The sequence below is a fragment of the Spermophilus citellus genome (genome assembly GCF_964194105.1).
Source record: "Spermophilus citellus genome assembly, chromosome: 1".
In the NCBI taxonomy this organism is placed as follows: Eukaryota; Metazoa; Chordata; class Mammalia; order Rodentia; family Sciuridae; genus Spermophilus; species Spermophilus citellus.
Window position 1 is genome coordinate 162,173,147 of NC_138182.1, and position 23,322 is coordinate 162,196,468.

At 36.9% G+C, this 23,322-nt stretch overlaps 1 protein-coding gene across 3 annotated transcripts in view; it reads left to right on the forward strand.

The window, feature by feature from the left end:
• The first annotated feature begins 277 nt into the window (after nt 1–277).
• DCP2 (decapping mRNA 2) overlaps nt 278–23,322 on the forward strand; it is a 51,504-nt gene continuing 28,459 nt past the window's right edge. For all 3 annotated transcript variants that reach the window (XR_014020602.1, XM_081281794.1, XM_081281795.1), the window contains exons 1-4: nt 278–546; nt 17,523–17,674; nt 21,119–21,246; nt 21,657–21,755. Coding sequence is in view for 2 of the 3 variants with exons in the window: in XM_081281794.1 (XP_081137920.1) it covers nt 494–546; nt 17,523–17,674; nt 21,119–21,246; nt 21,657–21,755 (432 nt within the window). In the remaining variant the exon portion in view is untranslated. The remainder of the gene's footprint in view (nt 547–17,522; nt 17,675–21,118; nt 21,247–21,656; nt 21,756–23,322) is intronic.

Sequence of the window (23,322 nt, forward strand, 5' to 3'; positions counted from 1 at the left end):
CGAAGTCCCGGATGTTGGTCTCGATGTGGGCATGGAAGACCCTAGCTTTCTAAACTTCCAAGCGCAAAAGAGGCCTGATACGCATGCGCCTACCCGTCCTGGCGCTCCGTCGAAGGCGGCGGGAAGTTGGTTTTCTGAGCAGGAACTGAGCAGCATGAAAAAGGATTGGAGATGACGGACCAATAAACAGACGTCTCATTGGCTTAGCGTTCTCAGACTCCCAATCCTTTAGCTTCCCATTGGGCCTTTTAAGCAGGGCAGGGGCGTGACTATCGGGGCTCCGCCCCGCGCCTCGGCCCAGCCTCGGGGTCCTGGGCTGAGGAAGCGGGACGGAAGTGAACGGGTCCCGCCCCTTCCCCCTTGGCTTTCGTCGGAGCTGCAGCCGCTGCCGCCACCGCAGCCAGCTCTCCGGCTAGCCGGAGCCTCTTTTCTGTACCCTCGGTCCCCGGCCGCGCGGAGCCGGGATGCACTGCTCCTGCTGTGGGTCCTCATCATGGAGACCAAACGGGTGGAGATTCCTGGCAGTGTCCTGGACGATCTCTGCAGGTACTGCGCTGCTGCGGGTTTCTTCTCAGGGTCGCCAACCCCCGGGCGTCCTCCGCGCGCCCGCTTGCAGGTCCTCGCTTTCCTCTCCCGCCGCCGTCAGCTCTCCACCGCCGACTCTTCCCCGCCACCGCCTCCTCTCCGTTTCTGCCGCAGCCTCCCTGTTTCTCACGGCCCGCATCCTCCCGCGCTGAGCACGCAGTGTCTGGTTTTCTTAGTATCCGCAGGGGTTTCGCTTTCTCGCAGTTGAAGCCGCTTGTCCAGAACCAGAGTTTTCTTTAGCATATTTTCGGCCCATTTCTGTCTCTCTCTTTTGGTTGCTGACTTTCACACACCGTTTCTCCTCCCTCCGTCTCATTTTCTGAATCTGTAGGAAGCCCCCAGTGTATTGGGTCGTAGGGTCTCTGGTACCTGGACCCATGGCAAGGAGCAGTTTTGAAACTTAAAAACCTTTCTTCTGCATATTCGTCTATGTCCGTGGCATTCTCTATACATTCCTAAAAAAAATTTATTATTCTCTCTTTCCCAGGACTTAAAAATCTTCGAGAGGGAGAGGGGGAAAAGTCGAGAGCTGCTTTTCTTTTCATCCCTTAATTATCTTACTTGAAAGGAAATTCTCATTCGCAGGGTTTTAACTCGGGGTACGTACACTTTCCCAGGAGAAATTTTGTGCATTCTTTCTTGTCAGCTGTGGTTTCGGATAACCAAACACGTGTAAAATGTACTTAAAATACTTCTTCGAAGTAAAATTTTATGGTAGTTAAGCGAGTTGTCGTCCAGAGATGTGGATTGTGAAGTCATTCGGATTACAAGTGAGTAAAAGCTCTGATAAACACTTATGTACTTTTAATTATTGTACTTGTGTTTAAAGGTCAGACTCAGTGGTGTCGCATTCACGCTAATTTTTTTTTTAAATGCCAAGGAAAGAGTTTGTGGAGTTTCTTCTGTGCTAGGTATTGGTTGCTCCCTTCACATTTATCATTTTATTTAATTCTCGAAATAACCCTTTTTTGATAGGTGCAGTAATTTCCATTTTTTTTTCCAAACATGCAGAGACTTGGTAATTTAAACACGGTCACATTCATCTTAATTCAGAAAATCAAGATTTGAAACCTGTGCCTTTTCTTTTTCCAATAGTACCTGTGCTTTTTTCCCCGTACCAAGTTCAACATTTTGCACTTCACAAAAGTATACATGAAGAGTAAGTAAACTAATTTGCAACTAATGCTTTCTATGATCCCAAATTTGGTAAGAGAATTTGGTACATTTATTTCTATGAGGAGAAGTGCCCAGAAGATCATGAATCAAAAGTGAGATAATAGGATTGTGATCTTCATTTTCTTCATGTTACCAAGATTTTTTTAAAGGATGTTCATTTTACAGATAGAAAAAAATTAGGGAAGAGTATTTGGAAAGGTGAGCAGTTAATTGTATGTGGGTTATTAGAGGTAAAAGTTGATTTAGTTAGGCATCTAAACTAGTCTTCCTACCAGTATTGGGGTTAATATGGCCATTACGTGGGATTAAATCATTTAAAGAAGTGATAGGTCACTATGATTCTATGTATGGAACCTGTTCACAGAATAAATGTGTTTTGTAAATAGAAGGTTAAATATCCCTCAAGTGTTAAATACAGATAGTTGATTTTCCAGTGAATGTATTTAAGCTATTTTCTTATACAACTCTTTGGAATGGTTTTAATTAAAAAAAGTTTTTTTAAAAACAATTACTGTTTGGATATATAAATAAAAATGTAATATATTAACAAAAAATTAGGGCTAACTAGTCTACAAACTAGTGACAAAACCAAATGGCCATTTCTTAATATTTCAGGTTTTAAAAGTAATGCTTTTTGAAATGCTTTTGAAAGTTAGTATTTATACCTTTGTGGATGAATTTGAAGATGTTTTTATGTTAATAATTCAAACTTTTGATTGTGGTTTTAAAATAAATTTACACTTAGAATTTAAAATTTTTCTGTGCTTTTTTTTGTTTGTTTTCTTTTTGGAATCGAGAATTAAACTTGGTGTATTTAACCATGAGCCACATCCTCAGTCCTTTTTATTTTTTATTTTGAGACAATCTTACTAAGTTGCCATATATATAAATATAAATAAATATATAAATATATTTATATATATGGCTTTATTTTGTTTACTTATTTGTATATGGTGCAGAGGATCAAACCTAGTGCCTCACACATGCTAGGCAAGCGCTCTACCACAGAGCCATAACCGCAGCTCTTACTAAGTTGCTTTTGGCCTAAGTTGCTGAGGCTGGCTTTGAACTTGCAATCCTCCTTCGTTAGCTTTTAGAGTCGCTGGGATGGACCATGCCCAGTTCTTAGATACCTCCTGAATTATAAATTCAAACCCCATTCTATTCCTTAGCATCAGAGTGTTTTTTTTTTTTTTTTGCAATTTATTTATTTATTTTGATGACATTCTCCTGTGAATCTTGCCTACTGTAGCCATTGCCACATATTAATAAATTTTGGAGAAATGTGAAATTTGGAAGTTGATTTTAATGTTAAAAAAAAGTAGAGGAAACTTAAAATTTCAAAATGTGATCATGTAACCATTAGTCTGCTTACAACATAAGATATGGAATGTTATCTTTCAGATACCTTAATTGCAACCTTTCATTTACTGGAATACTGTGCAGCCATTACAGATTCCTGAAGCAATTACTAAATAGTAAACTGAAGGAGTGTGTTTGTATGGTGGAAGACATACATATCATACCATTGAGTGTAATACTTTTTAGTAATTAAATGCATAAGTATATATAAAGGTAAAATAAATCAGCATTTTATGATTGATACTTGCCTTTGATACACCATGATTTTTGACATTTTAAAGTCAAATACAAAAAACAAGTCAAATAGTTTTTAATACCACATAAACTAGAATTAAAGCTGCTTATAAAGAATTGAAAAGCATGTTTTAAAAATGAAAACTGGAGTTTGATAAGTTGTTTCCTTTTGAAAAAAAGTCTTGAATTATTATTTTTATTTTTTGTACCAGCTGATGAACCCAATGGTGCTTACTTAACCATTGAACCACATTCTTAGCCCGTTTTTATTTATCTTTTATTTTGAGACAGGGTTTCACTAAGTTGCTGAGGGCCTTGTTAAGTTGCTGAAGCTGACTTTGAACTTAAGATTCTTCTGCCTCAGCTTCCCAAGCTACTGGGATTATAGGCATGTGCCACCTTGCCTGGCTGGAATTTTTTTTAAAAGCCCCTTTAAAATTAGACAGCAAGGCCAGCCTTCTGTTAAAAGGGAAACTAATGTTGCCATTATTTTGGAGATAGCATAGGTTAATTAGTTAGCCATTTTAGTGTTGAATTCTGAAACTTTTCTTTTAGCTAATTGCAATCCTCATACTACTGTTTCTATAGGAAAATTGATGATAACATCTTGAGAGATAGCTTTTCTATAATAAATTGTGGAAGGCATATTATTTCCCCTAATGTTATATACATATATGTACATATGCATACACTTTTAAATCTTTAAAACAGATCAACAGTATTTGCAAAATGAAAGCATTAAATATGTGTAATTTTCATGTATCAAAATTTTCTTTTTCTTACAAACTTAATGATGTAAGCTTTCAGCTATGAAAAAGATGTAATCATGTGTATGGTTTTTAAAAATCAGTACAGTTGGATTTATAAATGAAAAGCAACAGTTTCTTATCCTACCCCTTTCTATTTCTGTTCTTTCTAGAAGCATTGACTTTTACTTTTGTGTTGAATGCTTCTGGTGGATACATCAATATTTTAAAATATACTTATGCCAGTTTTTTGTTATATTAATTTTGGATATTAACATAAGGTTTTAGTTTACCTTGGTGGATATTAGGTGAGGGTTTAGTTTACCACATCCACTATTGACCTCATCCTATCTCCAGCATATTGTATTTTTATTACAATTTTAAGCTATTCTGTTGTTTACCTTTGACACTCTTATATACTTAAAATTATATTTCTGTTGAACATAGAAAATCTCTTGAGTCTCTGTTTGATCAGGTGAGGCAATTAATACTCTCTCTTTTACATTTCTTAATCATTTCTCCAAATTCTGTCCAAATGAACTTGCGAATTAAGATTGGTATTTCTATTCCATATTATAACCTTCCAAAGTCTATTTTACTTTTTTACTATTGTTGAATGTAAAAGCAGAACAATATTAGTAGCATTTGTTATACAGTATAACCAGGTACCTGTTCTTAACAGTAAAGGCAGGTCTATAGTGGTTAAGATTTTGTTCCCATGTGGCCAATAGAGTCTTTGAAAGTGTCTTGAAGGAGAGAGTGTTCAAATGGATTCTTTTTTTTTTTCTTAAAGTCTACTAATTGGTCATAAGGTCATAATAATTTAACTTTTTAGATGTGTTTTTGAGCAACACACACTTTCCTGACCTCTTAATTTCTTTTTATTTTTAAGATTGGTGTTCTGTTAAAAAATTTTTTTTTCGTTTCATATTTAGACTGCTTTTCTTACACATCTACCCTTTTCCCCAACATTTCCATAGTTTTCTAGCCTCCCCACTTCTCATCTGCTTCTTGTTAAACCCTCAGTCTTACTATTCTACAGAATTCTTTTTTCCTATACACTGCTTTCTTGGAAATCTCCACTTTCCCAGTCCAATCTGGATTAGAAGCTCCTTAGACTGCCCAAACAACTTAGTTGAATTCAGTTTCACAACTCTCAGGTTGTATTTATTCTTTCTTGAATCTCATGTTTTATTCTTTCTAGATTTTTATTCTTGGTTTCCTGGTGCATATATTAATTTCTTTTGAAGGGATAAGTTAAGGGGGAGTAAACTTTTTAAGTCCTTGTATGACTAAGGACCCTTCCAGATACTGGATGGAGTTTCTAGGTGTTTTAAGGTCTTTTAATACTTCTAGTAGTCAGGCTTAAAGAAATATTCTCAACACTGTCTTACAAGGCTTTTGTTGAGTATATTTTAGTAATGATATTGTTAATTTCTAAGGGCTCGTATTCAGTGGGGGTGTATGTGTGTGTGTTTTAAGTGAAAAATACATTTGCTCCAAAGGGCTCTTTGACTCTCTTTGAGGGCTTTAATTAATTCTTCCTTTGACCTTTTTTCTTTATTTTCTAATTCCTGAATTTTTTTCTTCAGGGTCTTTTTTTTTTTTTTAAGTTTAATTTTTTTTCCAGGTTTTCTTTAGATGTTGAGTGATTCTTGGTTGCCTTTTTTGTATTTGGGATGGGATAGTAGAGGGGCTTATTATTGATAGTTTTTTTCTTTATGTGAGTGATAGGGACTTTGCTCATAAACTTAGGGCCGTTCAGAAAGCAGTCTGTGGAAGCTTTGCTTAGGATCCAACACCCAAAGCTATCTGCTTGAATTAATAGAAGAACCCTTAGTTATTATTCTCCTTTTCTTATTCTTGTACAGGAAACCCCTGACTGGTAAAGGAGTGAAAACCTAGTGGACGTTCTTGAGTTACATAAACAGACTATACAGTTTCATTTGATTTTAGACCTATTCCTTATTCCCATCCACCAGCTTACTTCCTTCACTTGAGGCTTCCCTGTGTTGGGGTAGGATAAGGTGGGCTTTTTTTCCTTACTTAGGCATTCTCTTATAATGTTGTATTGTGTGCCTAATGTCCTAGCAATTTGTTTGAAATGGGATTTCTAGTTAAAGATGAATGTAAACATCTTCACTGAAGACGTTTTATTAAAAAAAAAAATAAATGCATGAACAAAAGAAAGGAAAGAATGGGTGAAGTGGTGAGCCAACAAAATTTGGAAATTATAGAACAGAAGGAGATACTTGATTGTGAGGATGGGGGCGAGGATAAACTTTTCCCTATAGTCTGTAAACACAGCACCTCTGTGACCATTGTGTGTGTGTTTTCCCCATACACTAAACAAGCAAGCAGTTCTTCAGTGGACGGTACCTGGTTGTCCTAATTCAATCCAGTTCAAACATTATATATTTGAAGGTATTGTCAGATTCCACAGGTTGAGAGCTCAGTCTCACAAGATCAGTGAGAGTCCAGACTTCTGGAACTATCGCTGGATGGGCTACAAATTAATGGTTCCCTCGACCCACTCCTTGTGTTACAAAGGATACAGATGAAGAGATGTATGAGGAGAGGTTGTGTGGGAAGTGGCTCCAAGCTCCCATGCCCTCTCTGTCACTCTCCAGGAACTTCCATGTGTTCAGCTTTTCAACCCCGCCCCCCCCCACCACCCCCTGCCCCCAATACTCCTAGATTTTTGTGGCAGTTTCATTACTTAGGCATGATTGATTATATAATTGACCTTTGGTGAGTGACAGTACCTTCAGGCCTCCCCTCCCTCACTTGGGGTCGGGACTGAAAGTTTGAGCCTTCCAATCACAGGCTTGGTTCTTCCATGCCAATCACCATCCTGAAGCTATCCAGGAACTCACAGCCATGATTAAACTCATTAGCATAAGAGGACTTTTAACACTGTTGTTTTCTAAGAAATTTAGGAGTTACATACCAGGAAAGGGGGCTAAGACCAAATATATAATCTCATAGTATCACAGTGACTTAGCAGATTTGAAATATCTGTATGAGAAACTGTTGTAGTAGTGTCAAGTCTGTTCCAGTATAAGAGAATACTGAAAGATTAGATAAATGAATTTATATATCTTCAATGCTGAAAATTCATGGCTCTCTTTTCCTGTTCATCTCCAAAATAGGGAAGAGTCTTCTCCAGGCAATCTAACTTCAGAGGAGGCCTAAAGATAGTGACACTAGTGGGATTTCCAGTTAAACAGCTTAGCCTGTATTTCTTCAGTTGTGCCTCATAATTTGACAATCTTCCTAAATAGCTCTGTTGTGTGTCCCAGATATGAGTATCTGAAATACACTTCTTGAGAAAAGAGTGGCTTAAAACTAACAGAAAAGTTATTGGGAAGAATCAGATTATGCAAATCGAAGAAAACTTAAAACTACATTGATCCCCTGAGAGTGGTAGTTTTCTATAACCATGAAATTAAAGCCCCATACTCTATAAAATTATACCTTAACAATTAAAATAAACTTTTGGAAACTAAAAATGTGAGAGCGGGGGGGAGGGGGGAAATCCACAGTAAATGACTTGCAAGATAAAGAAGTTTCCCAGAAAGTAGAGGGGCAAAGATCAGAGACAGGGAGTATGAGAAGAAACAATCATTAGAGAATTGGTCCATGAGGTCTTTCAGGTATGAATTTGCAAATGAATAGTCCATTGAGTGGCTGTACAGTGGAGTGGATTTAAAAAAAGTGCAGAGAGAGAGAGAGAGAGACACTGGAAGATTTTAGAACACCAGGACAGAAGGAAGATCTTTAGAAGCATCCAGACTGAGTGGGGGAAAGGATCAGTGTGAGGATAAAGATATTTTCAGTAGTGCAGTGTCTCAATACTTATCTTCCCTGCATTCTTCTTTCAGAATGTATGGGAGTGTGAAAACAAGGTTAATTGAAGAGGAGGAAGACAAGGATATCTACTACAGGATGAAGAAATAGGGAACTGGTGGATTCTACCACACAGCCTGCGCAATGGTTTCATTAATGAGGTTCTAGGCATACAGTTAGCTAGATGAGATCGAAATAAAACACACAGACTCAGTTACCTTATTTCTATTGCTAGGTCTGAGACGGCTCCCCTCTCTGGTTCCCTCCTCTAACCGCCCAGCAGGGCAGCAAGGATTACTCAGGGCTAGCAGGAGAGAGAGAGAGAGAGAGAGAGAGAGAGAGAGAGAGAGAGAGAGAACACGCCTGGGGGTAGCCCTTTATTGGGGAACAAGAGATTCAGGGGAGAATTCCATCCAATGAAGGTTGAGGGGGGGCTGCACTCCAAGGTCAGGGTCAGTGATTGGGTCCAAGGGGTCAGTGGTCAGGCACACCCCCACATGGATGGGCTCTCTCATCAGGAAAGGGTCAGGAAAGCTTCGACACAGCCAAAGCGCCTCAGGCCCTTAACGGGAGTCACCCAATCACGTGTCAGAATGGCTTCCCACATATCGCCCCTTTTTTTTCTTAACAAAGAGGCAGCGGTTCACTCTCTGGAGTTTCTGGATCCTTGATTAGAAGACTTGCCATCCTATGATTACAACACAAAAGAGAATTAACAGCAAGGAGAATAATCCAATAATGTACCAAGCGGAGTGTTTAAGAATATTTCCAGGGTTGAATCCATTTAACTCCTTCAACATTTGGTTAGCCAAAGAAGAAGGATCTGAAAAATCAGCTCTATTATTTTGAATGTCTTGGATATGGTGATGAAGTTCCAGAATATCCAAGCTATTATTACTATTTTGCCAAATACCTAATAAATGGTTTTTAACCTTCTCCCAATCCCAGAGAGAAGCATTGTACTTGGCAGCTGTAACACATACATACTTGTAATTAGCATGGCATTTAAGCCTTTCTTTAAATTTTAAGGCTGAAAGTTCATTACCTATAACAGTCGCCTCTAAGGTGTTTAATTTAGCTTCAATCCTCTCATCAATATTTACTTGATTACGCAGAGCCTTGGAAGTATTTTGAGCTAAATTATTAAGAAATTTTGCATGCTGAATATTCTGAGACATTGTCAGAGATGCAGAGACAGTTGAGGCAATAAAAGAGACCAGCGCTAAAACACCAACAATTATGACTCCAATAGCACGTTTAGGTCTTGTTAGCTGGGCATGAATTTGCTGCAAGACTTGTAAACCAGCATCAGCATACCATGGCTCTGAAATATTAGCAGGTAATAAAACGAAAGAGGGCTGATGAAATATCGGCACTCCTTTTCCTCCATTATACCTAGTAATACAATTGGTTAGGTTGCACTTATTACAAGTAACAACATATCTGTCATCTATCCATTTAACTTTTACATTTCCAATAATTAAAACATAAGGAGATTGGACACGAGCTCGTAAGCCATAGCAAGATCCCTCTTTACAGTTCTTGCCGACAAATTTTGGTAAAGGTTTATCTGTAAAAGGTAAATATTCTGAGGCAGCAATTAAATGCCAAATATCTTTTTGAACAACTCCTTCACTATAAGTCTAAATATTACTAACAAATCCTGCAGGTGTCATAGCAGAATTTTTTCGTAATTGTCTCTTATCAATTTTTGGAGACCAGTCTAAAATATACCCACTAGCTTTAGACACCTTATGTTGTACAGGAAAGGCATTTACACAATCCATCCATTTAGGAAAGGTGCCGATTTCAATTATAGAACTATTTGGACAGTGGGGTATCGGTGAAGGTTTTGCAGAAATGACTGGCTTGTTATGGGAAAGTCCCATCTTAATTACTGATCTAGTATTAGGTTTTAAGTCCCCATAAATAGAATTTTTTGTCAGTCTAGGTTTACCAATCGCTGTCTTTTCTTTGAATGATACTTTCAGACAGCCAGCATGTTTATCATGTGACCAACACAAAGGTAATTGGGCACTGTAGCCAGAATAATTAAATCTAGTGACATGATTGGGAGTAATATGAGTATCTGTAAATCCTCCCATCATGAATGAGTCATTAGTAAATACTGGAATAGATTCTCCAGTCCACACAGCTGGGTGTACCAGGGGTGGATCTGGGAAATATGTCCAATAAGTGTCTACTTGATTCCCCTTTACCTGACAGCCCAGTAGGGCAATTACTGTTGTTACCATCAAGACTGGGGTCCTGCTCTTTCCTAGGCGTCGAAGTATTTGGGAAGCCTGGGTTGTTAGCTTCTTCACGTCTTTCCACGAAATCAGCTTTTCGGCTGGTTCAGTCTGGTCTTTCTTCATCTTTTTCCGATATCTCCTCCTTCTGGGTAGTGGCTCCTCCGGGTCGATCCTCAGTCGCTTGAATTTGGGTTCTATCTCCTCCATGTCTGATAGCACGTTCAGGCACCCAAATAGGACGGAAAGAGCCTTCTGGGAAGATACAAACATGGCCTTTTCCCCGCATTATCACCGGGTCCGGACCCTTCCACTGACCAGTCTGTAAATCTTTCCACAGAACTCTGCCTAAGGGGCCTGTTACTGAGGGAGACATTTGTCTCTCAGCAGCTGTGTGACCTTCTGTGTCACAGTTTAAAAAATTTAAAACAAACAAGGCATGATTAAGGCTATTTTGGGGAGTGACAATCCTATTCCCCCCTTTTAATTTTTGTAATTGAAGCTTAATAGATAAATGAGCTCATTCCACAATGGCTTGACCTTGGGGGTTATAAGGAATTCCTGTTTTATGATTAATTTTAAACTCTTGGCAAAATTGTTGAAAAGAAGAGCTTACATAAGCTGGAGCATTATCTGTTTTAATCTGCATAGGGCACCCTAAAACGGAAAAAGCTGCTAAGCAATGAGAAATTACATGTTGAGTATTTTCATTAGTACGTGCTGTGGCAAAAATAAATCTAGAATAAGTGTCCACTATGACATGCACATAACATTGTTTACCAAATTGAGGAATATGAGTTACATCCATTTGCCATATTTGATTTGGTTTTAATCCACGGGGATTTACCCCTGATGGCAGAGATGGAGTGTGAATAACACACTTAGGGCATTGGCTTACAATCTGACGAGCTTGTTCTCTGGTAATATTAATTTTTTTACGTAAGCTAGAAGCATTTTGATGATGCAAGGAATGGGAAGCTAGTGCACAGTCATACGAAGACATCTGTTGACAAAAAGCTACTAATTTATCAATTTTGTCATTACCTGAAACTAGAGGTCTAGGAAGATTAGTATGGGCACATATGTGTCCTATGAAACATGGGTACTTTCGCATTAGCACTGTCTTTTGTAAATTATGAAATAATTCAAATAACTCCTGGGATGAAGTATACCTAATAACTGAGGTTTCAATATTTTTGGTAACTCCGACTGCATATAAGCTGTCAGAATAGATATTAATAGGCTCATTTGAAAAGTAATCTAAGGCACAAATCAGAGCTTGAAGCTCTGCTCTTTGGGCAGAAATATAAGAAGTTTGTATTACCTCTGTGTGAACACAGCTGAAAAAACCTGCCTTACCGGAGTTGGAACCATCCGTGAACACCTATAAAGCTTCCTCTATTGGATAAGCTCGTACAATTTTTGGAAAAATAAGTGACGTTAATGATGCAAATTGTACAATCTTATCACGAGGATAATGGCTATCTATCTGTCCAGGAAAATCAGCAAAAGCTATCTGCCATGAGCTAGAAGTTTGAAAAAGCCAATTAGTCTGTTGAACAGAAAATGGAATAATTATGATATCAGGCTCAGATCCAATTAATCGTAAAATCCTAGTTCTACCTTTAATTACTAATTGAGCTATAGAATCATGAAAAGGAATTAATGTTTTTTGAGGGGAGTGGGATAAATAAATCCACTCAATAACTCCTAATCTTTGCCATATGGCTCCTGTTGGGGTATGCTCTGTTGGAAATATTAATAAATACACTATTTCTTTAGGATCTATTCTAGTAAGCTGTGCATTTTTAATTGCAATTTCAGCTTTTCTTAAGGCTGTTTTAGCTTCCAAGGTTAGCTGACGTGGAGAGGTTGGAGAAGGATTTCCTTGTAATATCTGAAATAAAGGACTTAACTCAGAAGTAGTTAGTTTTAAGGATGGCCTCAGCCAATTAATATCTCCTAATAGTTTTTGAAAATCATTAAGGGTACGTAACTCCTTAACTCTTATCTGAAGATTTTGAGGACGGACTGTACGTCCTTGAATTATCTGACCTAGATATTGAAAAGGAGACACTTTTTGAATTTTTTGAGGAGCTATACATAAACCCATTGCTGTAAGTGAAGTCTCTAACTGAGTAAAAATTTCTGAAAGTACCTGTGGATTAGCATGAGCCAATAATATATCATCTATAAAATGAATAATGTATGTATCAGGAAAGCTATTTCTTATGGGATCTATCGCCTGGTCAACATATTTTTGACACAGTGTAGGATTATTACGCATTCCCTGAGGAAGTACCTTCCAGCAATATCTTTTAACAGGTTCCTTAAAATTAATTGCTGGGACAGTGAAAGCAAATCTTTCACAATCTTCAGGATGTAACCTTATAGAGAAAAAGCAGTCTTTTAAATCTATTACCATCAAGCTATAATCTAAAGGAATGGCTGTAGGGGAGGGAAGTCCTGGCTGTAATGATCCCATAGGCTGAATTGCATGATTTATCGCCCTTAAATCCTGTAGTAATCTCCAATTTCCTGACTTTTTCTTAATAACAAAAATAGGTGTGTTCCAAGGACTAAGCTTTGGTTTAATACCAGCCTGAAGTTGTTCCTCAACTAATCTATGAATTATTTTAAGCTTTTCCCTTGAGATAGGCCACTGAGAAATCCATATAGGCTCCTCTATGAGCCACGTGATTTTTTCAGCTGTCTTAGGGATCGGGGAAGTACTCAGGGCCCCTAGTAAAAATTTTGGTTTGGAACATTTACTAATCTTTGTCGTGGAGACTGGCTTGTAAACAGATACTCTTCCTGAAGGGTCTCCTTATCATCTCCAGGAAAATACCTCTGATTAACTTCCTCAACTGACCTTATAGAATTTGGAATAACTAATAACAATCCCATTTTGGCTAAAATATCTCTTCCCCATAGGTTAGCTGGTAAAGACTCTAATACATAAGGCTTAAACACTCCACTGTTCCCATTGGAATCTTCCCAACGGAGATAGTTGGCACTTTGAGCAGGCTGTGAAACCTGTCCTATTCCCTCTAGGTTAGCTGGTGCTACATGTAAAGGCCAGTTCCTAGGCCAAAACCTACTAGACAATACCGAGATATCAGCCCCTGTGTCTATTATTATTAATTCTAAGTTTTAATAAAGGGCGTTCTTGCCGTACTAATTGTGACCAGTATACTCTGTCCGGCGGTTTAGAAACTGAATCTACCGGCAGGTGCCTTTCTGAGACACAAGGCAGTAATATTAATTGAGCAAAAGTATCCTTTGGGGTGAGCCTTAGGGCATAATTGGATTTTACAGTAACATATAATTGTCCTTTAAATTTTGAATCTATCACACCGGGTATTACCTCAATGGCTCCCTTTAAATTATTACGTCCCAAAATTAAACCTACACTATTATCAGGAAGCGGCCCGAAAATCCCAGTAGGGATTTGTTCTGGCCCCGTTTCAGGATTTAATTCAACTGTCTTTGAAGGTCCTAAGAAAACTGTCTGCGATCTCTGTCCCGGTAAAAATCCTGGGCTGTCCTGGTCGGCGCCAGTGACATCATGCTGTGCGACCTTCCCTGAAATTCCCCGTATTGTTGCTCGGCTCCCGCTAGGAGGAAATGATGGCGGCGAGAAGGCGGGCGCCATCTAAATCCTCCGCATGGGGCTGCGAGTTTAAGTTCACATTTCTAACCTTTAGCTTGGCCCCTAGTGCCTTTGTTTTTAAATGCTTAAGGGAAAGGGAATTAACTTAGCTACAGGCTGATTTTCCATTTGAATAGACTTAACAGCTCTTTGAATGCCTTTTAAAAGGTCCTCAGGGGGCCTCGAACTCTGGCCCATATATTCAAAAAGACAAACTTCTAGAGCTGTCCAAGTTTTCTGAATATTTTCTATGCTTCCAGGTAGTTCATTAGAAAGACAGACTCTCTGTAACTTTCTTCCTAATTTCTCCCAAGTAAGTAAATTTGGAGACTCTTGGTCACAAAACCAAGGACAATATTCACCTACAATTTTTAAAAATTGTAATAACTGAGTTTTCTTTATCTGTTTTCCTTTCTGATTAATTATACTGTCTAAAATAGTCAGATACATTTCCTTATCCGTAGAAGTTGAATTTCCCATTTTAATTAATTTAACGTCTCTTTCCTTCAATAACTCCAGGTACTTTTGTGACTCAAATTGTCACCTCTTCCTTTATCTTTATTTTTTCCTTATCTTTTTTTTTTCCTTATCTTTATAGTGCGCTCCCACTCAATCTCCCCTCGTGGGTGCCAATTCTACCATGTGGCCTGTGCAATGGTTTCATTAATGAGGTTCTAGGCATAAAGTTAGCTAGATGAGATCGAAATAAAACACACAGACTCAGTTACCTTATTTCTATTGCTAGGTCCGAGACGGCTCCCCTCTCTGGTTCCCTCCTCTAACCGCCCAGCAGGGCAGCAAGGATTACTCAGGGCTAGCAGGAGAGAGAGAGAGAGAGAGAGAGAGAGAGAGAGAGAGAGAGAGAGAGAGAGAGAACACGCCTGGAAGTAGCCCTTTATTGGGGAACAAGAGATTCAGGGGAGAATTCCATCCAATGAAGGTTGAGGGGGGGCTGCACTCCAAGGTCAGGGTCAGTGATTGGGTCCAAGGGGTCAGTGGTCAGGCACACCCCCACACGGATGGGCTCTCTCATCAGGAAAGGGTCAGGAAAGCTTCGACACAGCCAAAGAGCCTCAGGCCCTTAATGGGAGTCACCCAATCACGTGTCAGAATGGCTTCCCACAGTGGATGCTAGCGAAAGTGTAAACTATCAGATCTATTGGCCCTTCTCAAGAAGGAGATCCCCCAAAGAGACCTTTTTCTGATCTGTGTGCTAAAGCCAAAAAAGGAACCTATAAGCAGTCATTTAGGTGGCCATAGTGGACCTGGACTATTTCTGCTGATAATCAAGGAAGGAGCTTCTTACCTCTAGGTGTCCTGTTCTCAAAGATAAGCATAGTTAGTGAAGAGGGGCAAGCCAGGATGTGCAGCAGTTGCACTGGGTAATGAAAGGACAGTATGACAGATATGTACCAGAAGTAGAAGGTAAATGTCATTAATTGGAACACATCACAATATTTAAGGGCAGTCTTTAAGGTTAAACATGGATCTGAATTGACATCTTGAGGGAAAAGTTGGGAAAACTAGTAGAATGTTGAATTAGTGACAGGTACTTTATAGAGAAAATAAAAGCAAAGGCAACAATGACAATTTTTAATCATGGGGCAAGTAGGAGATTGTGCAAGAAATAAAGTAATCACAGTTTCACAGTTTACCACATGATTTAGTTGTTAATTGCATTTACAGTCATATGTAAACAGAATGCTCCTCTGTCAAAAGATAAGGTGGCAACAGATTTTAAAGGTCTTGTCTAGAATTGGGCAACTCTTACTTCTATAAAACATCGGAAGTATTCCAGTAAGCTGAGCAGAAGAGATTGGTTTTATAGTCAGAAGAGGGCTGAAGACAAAGAATAGAGTGGACTTGCCCTATGGACGTTACTTTCTTTATAAGGCAGGGAGAGGGACATAGAACAATAGAAAAATAATTGATAGCTTAATGTCAGGTTTTTTGTTTTGTAAGAATTAAAGCAAAGGGGGCTTCATTTTTATCTGGTTTCATTGTCATTGACTTTGGCCCTTGGGAAATCGGTTATTATCTCCTAATTTTTTGGAAGGTCGGGTAATGATTGAGTTGTCTTGACTTCTTTTTGAAATTTAACTTGTCCATTTGGGGTTTACTGTAAGAGCTTAGTCCAAACCAGTATCATACTGTAATTTTTATTTAACACATCTAGCTCGGTAATCATAAACTGGGAGTGATTTTGTTCCTCTCAGGAAACACTTGGTAGTATTTGGAGATATTTTTGATTGTCATAACATGGCAGGTAGTTCTATTGAGATCTAAAAGGATAGGGGCTGGGGTTGTGGCTCAGCGGTAGAGTGCTCGCCTAGCATGTGCTAGGCCCTGGGTTTAATCCTCAGCATCACATAAAAATAAATAAAGATGTTGTGTTCAACTACAACTAAAAAATAAATATATATATATATTTTTAAAAAGATCTAAAGGATAGAGGCTGCAGATGCTGCTGACCATCCTACAGCACACAGGGCAGCCCCCTTTAATAGAATTACCTTCTTTAGAATGTTGTGCCAACATTGAGAAACTAACCCAAACTGTGATATAATTTTGTTGGAAGAATGGAAAGATGAGAAAGAGTGTGAAGTGTGAGAATAGTTGATCCTTCGTTTTCTATAATTGAAATCAATAGAAAATGTCCCAAACTAAGAAAATAGACACATTGCTTTTTTTTTTTTTTTTTTTTTTTTGAAAGAGGGAGAGAGAGAGAGGGAGGGAGGGAGGGAGAGAGAGGATTTTTAAATATTTATTTTTCAGTTTTTTCGGCGGACACAACATCTTTGTTTGTATGTGGTGCTGAGGATTGAACCCCGGCCGCACGCATGCCAGGCGAGCGCGCCACCGCCTGAGCCACATCCCCAGCCCAACAGTGGTCTGTTTTTATAGTTCAGTTTTCCACAATTATAATGGACTATTTATATTCTAATCTGAGCATGCACAGATCAGGGTTGAACCCCAGAGTTCATAAATAATTTTAAGTGGTCATTTTCTAGAGCTGTTGTCCCTCTACTATCTCTCTAGTGCTATCTCCCTAGTACTTTTGCTTTCCCTGGGGCTCCCTGGCTCCCCTGTTTGGTTTTAGGCTAGAAAACCATGCTGTATATATACCTCATAGAACTGCCCATATCTGGGAACAGCCAGGCAGAGGAAAGACAGAAAAATCAATGGAGATTGGCCTTACCATTTTATAATCAAAACAGCTTTTGTAATTGGAAAGGAAGGTTCTTAAAAGACCTTTAGTTTTCATGCGAAGATTAAACAGATAATGAAACATACTTTTTAGTGAATTATATGAATATATTTGCATATATTCTTGGAAATGTTACATAGATATGGGAAGAAATCGTAAAAGTTGTTTCTTTGCTCACTTTAATTTGTTGATAGCTCTTAAGTTGATTTCTATCTTGTAAACAGAAGATATATAAACTCTTAAATTTGTGAGTTACCTATGATATCTCCTTCCTCTTTGTCTCCCTTTTTAAGACTTATCTTCCCCATGGTAATTTCTTCCAGATATTGTTTGCTTCCTTGAACAGGACTGCTCTTGGTCTCTTTTCTAAGTTGGTGGGTCAGGGGTGAAGCAATTAAATAGTTTAAAATAAATTGTTATAGTGTGTAAATGTAATTTTTTTTGTGTTTTGTTTTTGACAGCCGATTTATTTTGCATATTCCCAGCGAGGAAAGAGACAATGCAATCCGAGTGTGTTTTCAGATTGAACTTGCCCATTGGTTTTACTTGGATTTCTACATGCAGAACACACCAGGATTACCTCAGTGTGGGATAAGAGACTTTGCAAAAGCTGATATCCTTTTCATTAATATGACTGTCTTTCATTCTTGTTAATAAAATATTTCAGCACAAATTTCCTTTTGCTTGTCTTTGAGACTTTTAACTTACTGGATAACAAATCCTTGACTTGTAAATATTGTCAAATATACCTAGGGATGTAGCTGTATGGCAGAAGGCTTGCCTAGCATCATTGAGGCCCTGGGTTGCCAAAAAAAGTTTTTGTGTGTGTGTGTATGACATAATTTAGTAGTCTTATTTCTACATTAGGACTCCTTAATGTACATTGATTGGAAATAAATTTTGGCTTTTTTGTAAACAGCCTATTTTTATAATTGATCTGTTTTTACCTGATTCTGACTGTATCATTTAACTAGGTAATCTTTAAAGAGATGACTTTTCCAATTTATTTAGAAATTTTTTAAATAATTACTGAATATTTACTATGTGCCATACAAGTTAATAATCATGAGTTCTGCAGCCATGTTCCCTCTGTTAGTATCCTGTCTTTCCTATTAACCAGCTGTGTATATTTGGGCAAATTTTGGGACTCTTCTGTACCTCTGTTTGCTCTTCTGTAGATTGGTTATAGTCTTATGGCTTTTCTTCAATAAGCACTCAGTGGTGTGGATATTTAAGATGCTTGAATTCTTTCATCAGTCTAACTTCCCTCTGTCCTTCTCTTCAAAGTACTGGGTAGTCCAGTAATGAATATGTAAGACTCTTAAGGAAATCAATTGTCAAGAATTTTAATAAAAAATTAGAAATGATGGTTATCAATTATGGCATGTTCTAAGCTTTTTCAAATTAAATGTATTATCAAATAAAAATGATACAAATTTCTGCTATCATGGTTGAATTGAAGTAATATTTTTTAAATATGAGGAGGGTAAAAGATTTATGGGAAGATTGATGTCTTTTTATTACTTGTTCATTATGGACTTGGGCAAAAACTTAACAGATAATTTTCTTTCTTTTTTTCTTCTTGATTTCATGAAAGTTGTGTTTATTTAAGGGTGGAAGGGACATTTAGACCATAAGCAAGTAAACCCATAAATAAGGTGTTTTTATAAGATGGTGGAAGAGTGATGTGATTAGAAATGGCTGATACTAAGGGACTGGGATTACTTTAGCTAAGGGTCTCTCAGTGTTGGTGTTATTAACATTCTGTTTTAGCTTTTGACTTTTTAAAAATTATCATTCACATAACAAAATTTGCTTTTATAAAAGTGTACAGTTAGTTGTTCTTAGTATGTCATAGATATGTGGAATGATCATTGTTATCTAATTCCAGAGCATTTTTATCACCCTAAGGGGGAAAAAAGCCAATTTATTCCCTTCTTCCCTCCCCATGCCATTCATTCACATCCTGGCAGCTGCTGATCTGTTCTCTATCTTTAGCAAATACTTTTAAACTGTAATTGGCAAGTGCATTTTGAATAGTAGTCAGTTGGTTCAGTCAATTTGTTTTTTTTGTGAGGGTGTTGGAATAGGGAAAAATTGAAAAACGAAGCACATAGTTTCCAAACTTAGTTGGTTAATTTCTCATTTAATATTTTTATCCTTTTTTTCTTTTTTTTTTTAAATTTGAGTCAGGACCTTGCTGTCTCCAGATTCCTGCTCTCAAATGATCCTTCTCAGCCTCCGCAACAGCTGAGACTCTAGGCTTGTGCAACTACATCCAGTTTGTTTTTCTTTTTAAATAAATTTAATGGATAGAAAAGTTAGATAATTTTTATGATGAAGTTTCATCTTGTGGGGAGATAGATGTACCTTAAAAGTACTAGTAACAGCATAGAGAAAAGGAAGAGAAAACAACAAAACTGGATATGTATCCTGCTTATAGATAACCACTGCAAGTTATGTATGTTTTTAGGGTCTTTTTACATTAGTTTCTCTATGGTTAAGTTTAAATTGGAAAAAAATATCATTCAAAATTTATGCTTTGGTTAGATTTTTAAAAAATCTGTGATGACTTTGTAATACATAAATAAGGACTTTTACAAAACATGTAAAGTAGGACCTTTATTGGGAAATACCTTTCAGAATTTTAGAAAGCCCCTCTGGAACCACAGGTGTTGTGGGATGGTTAATGTTATATCCAAATTTTCATCTTTTTTTTTTCTTCCCCAAGAGAAGGGAATAATTTTATTGAGATTAGCTTTGTGCCCATCTTTTCATTTTGGTGTTATCATGGATAGTTGACTTTGGGATTTGCCAAAGGCCTTTTTGGTTCTTGTTAGAGCTATAAAGCCAGGAATATTTTACAATACAAAATTGTAGGACTCATAAAATTCCAGTTTAATTAAGTGAATTTAATGTTATATGTTTGCCCAAACATCTCGTTTAATGTTAACATGCTTACTTAAAGGTTCTTTTGAGTTTGACATTTCTTATACTACCAATTCTACTACCTTTTCTTAGTCTGTTACAAAAATTCCTGTGTTAATGTTGAAATATCTTTTGACCCTAATGCACGTGTACAATTTGGGCTTTTCTCTATATCCTAATGCATATATATTAAGTTTCTTCTGTTTTTAGTAACCCACAGTAAGTTTAAGTAGTTCTAGTACAAGTATGGTCTCTGAAATTAAGTGCTAGTATTTCATATATGTGGCCTTGTGAATAATTGAAAATATGCTCATACTATATGTCTTTATATTAACATTAAATTGAAAATACAGAGAAAACAAGTTTTTACAGAGGGTTTGGGAATCCTTAAATATAAATTATAATTTTCACCACACTTTTTGTAATTAAGAGGATCACAGTGATGAGGCTTTTGAAGGCACAGAATATCAGAAGGCTGAGCATACCATTTCATGGTTTGGGGTTTTGGATCTTTTTCCCCCCTAGTACTTTACATTGTCCAATTTTAGGATAGCTTAATACAAAGTTTCTTTTGAAACTTGCTATACATTCCTTAATACCCAGATTTACCTTCCTCTATAATACTTAGTAAATCTAAATCTTTAAAATGATTTTTCATTATAAAATCAATACATAATATGTTTAAGAAATAGAAAAGTAGAAATTAGTGTGTACATCCTAGTTCTACTTTTTAGAATTGACTGCTTTATTTTTTCCTTCTCTTTCTTCCTTTTAGCAATGTGCATGTACTTGCTTCCTTTTAGCAATGTACTTGTGCTTCTGCTTCTTGCTGTCAGTTTCAGTGTCTGTTGACTCTGGTGTGATAAATATTTGAGATGTGGATTCCAAGTTCATTTGTGTTAACTCAGGGATCTGGGACTCTTAAGTATTCAAAATTTACTTTTTCTAGGCTAGATGGAGATATTAACAGTGATTTGTTAAAGAGAAAACAAATGTGGAAAAAAGGTTAAAGTGAAGGTTTGAGTAATTTCATATAAAATACACAGTTGACTTAAATAGGTCTCTTTCTGTAAATAATTTCTCAAGCTGTATTAAGGGAGGAAGTAGCTTCCTTAACACTTTTTTATACTCTTCAATCATTGTCCATTTTTGCTGCCTCAAGGTGAAGATGTGGAAAAAATTTTGGATGAATGGAAGGAATATAAAATGGGAGTACCAACATATGGTGCAATTATTCTTGATGAGACACTTGAAAATGTGAGTGTAATAAAAATAAGATTTTTTTAGTGAAATGGTCATCAACTGTTGGTTTTTAGCTTATTAACATTTGTTATATAGTATTCTGAATTAAGAATGAATGAATCTTAGATGTTTAGTACTTGAAAGGCCAAATTTTCCATGTTTTATCTACATTCTGTATTTTAAGATTTTGTACTTATTGCAATTATAGCTTAGTGAACATTGTTATTTCATTTTTGAAAAAAATATTTTTAAATACAATGCTTTCCTTTGCACTAATAGTAGTATATTTAGACTCATGGAAGATACCTATACCAAATGAAATGCTATATGAAATTATTGGTGCTAATAGAAAATCACCTTTGATTTTAGAAAAGAGCATAGAAAAGGGGGAGTAAGTTTGATTCTTATTTCTGCTTGTATTGTAGGTACTACTGGTTCAGGGGTACTTAGCAAAATCAGGCTGGGGATTTCCAAAAGGAAAAGTAAATAAAGAAGAAGCTCCTCATGATTGTGCTGCTAGAGAGGTAAGTTATTGAAGTTTGAAACAGTAAATTTGGCTCTTAGTTTCCAAATGTTTTTAAGCTTTGTTAGAGATACTCTTGGACAGTCTTAATACTCTTTCCAAAACTTGAGTACATGAGTTAACTTTTGATATAACCAGCAGTTGTTTTGTCTGCATCTCTCTGTTGTTCTCATGTGTTTCCATTTTCTTTCATTGTTTATTTTTAAACTTATCTCTTTTGCTTCTTTCTTTATGATGATATATTTTCCATCTTTGACTTAACAATTGGATTGGCAACTGGTAAAACTTTTTGATTATTCCTTGTCTTGTTTTATAATTTTAACTTTTAGACAAGTGTGCAATTCAGGGTTTTCTAAGAAATTGTATTTGTTGCTCAAAAACCTGTTGCAAATTATCCTTTTTTTTTTTTTTAAGTCTGTCACCAGCTAGCTTAGTCTATAGGACCTGAAGTTTAGAATGGATATCTCAAATTTGTTCTTACTTAAAATTCTATTTTACCAGTTAGCTGTAGTCCATAGTAGTCTCTGAACTTTAATTAATCAACAAATGTCATTATCATTCATTGGCGTTAATTATACCTTGAGTACTGTGTACTACCCAGTTATTTATTTATTTATTTTTAGTTGTTCATGGACCTTTACTTTATTTATTTATATGTGGTGCTGAGAATCAAATTCAATGCCTCACACATGCTAGGCAAGTGTTCACCACTGAGCTACAGCCCTAGCCCCAGTTTTTTATTCTTTATCACAGTGTAATTTATCCTTGAGATTTGAGAAGTTGACCTGAAGGAAATATGATATAATTGAAAGAAGACTGGCTGAGGAGCAGAAAGACTTTTATTTCGGTATAGGCTTTGTTACTTAATAGACTAGAGTCTTTGGGGAAGTCATTTAACCTCTGTAAAATGAATCTATTTATTTATTTATTTATTTATTTGGCACTGGGAATTGAACCCAGGGGCACTCAACCACTGTGCCACATCCAAATGAATTTATTAGCCACATCTAAATGAATTTATTAAGGAGAGTCACTCTCATGGGTTTTTCATAACTAGAAGTATTATTCTTGAGGAAAAAAAACTAAAGTGATAGTGATTTCGAGGTTTTTTTTTTAAGATGGTAATATGGATTTGGGGGCATGTTTTATTAGAAGCCATTGGCTTATATGTTTTGTAGTAGTGTATATTGCCTAGTTTAAATTTGCATATAACTGTTAGGAATAAAAGTTCAAATTCTTATAAACTACTAGTGGTTAATTTACCACAGAAAAACTGTTAGTGGGATTTACTTTGGAGCAGGATTAAAAGAATGATTAGAAATACTGTGTATTTTAAATTCAGTCTGAAGCAAGTTAGTATTTCTACAGCTTATAGATAGAGTGATTGTATTCAAGTAAGTGAAGGTTTATGTACAACCTGTAAAACCAAAACTTGTTGGGGAGAAGGTGGGAAGTTAACACATCCCCTGAGAGCTTTTCCTTTGCTTTCTGTAGGTGATGGGGGTACAATGGAGCAGTTTCTTTATATCCTCCAACTTAGTAGTTCTCTTACTCATAAGAAAGGACAA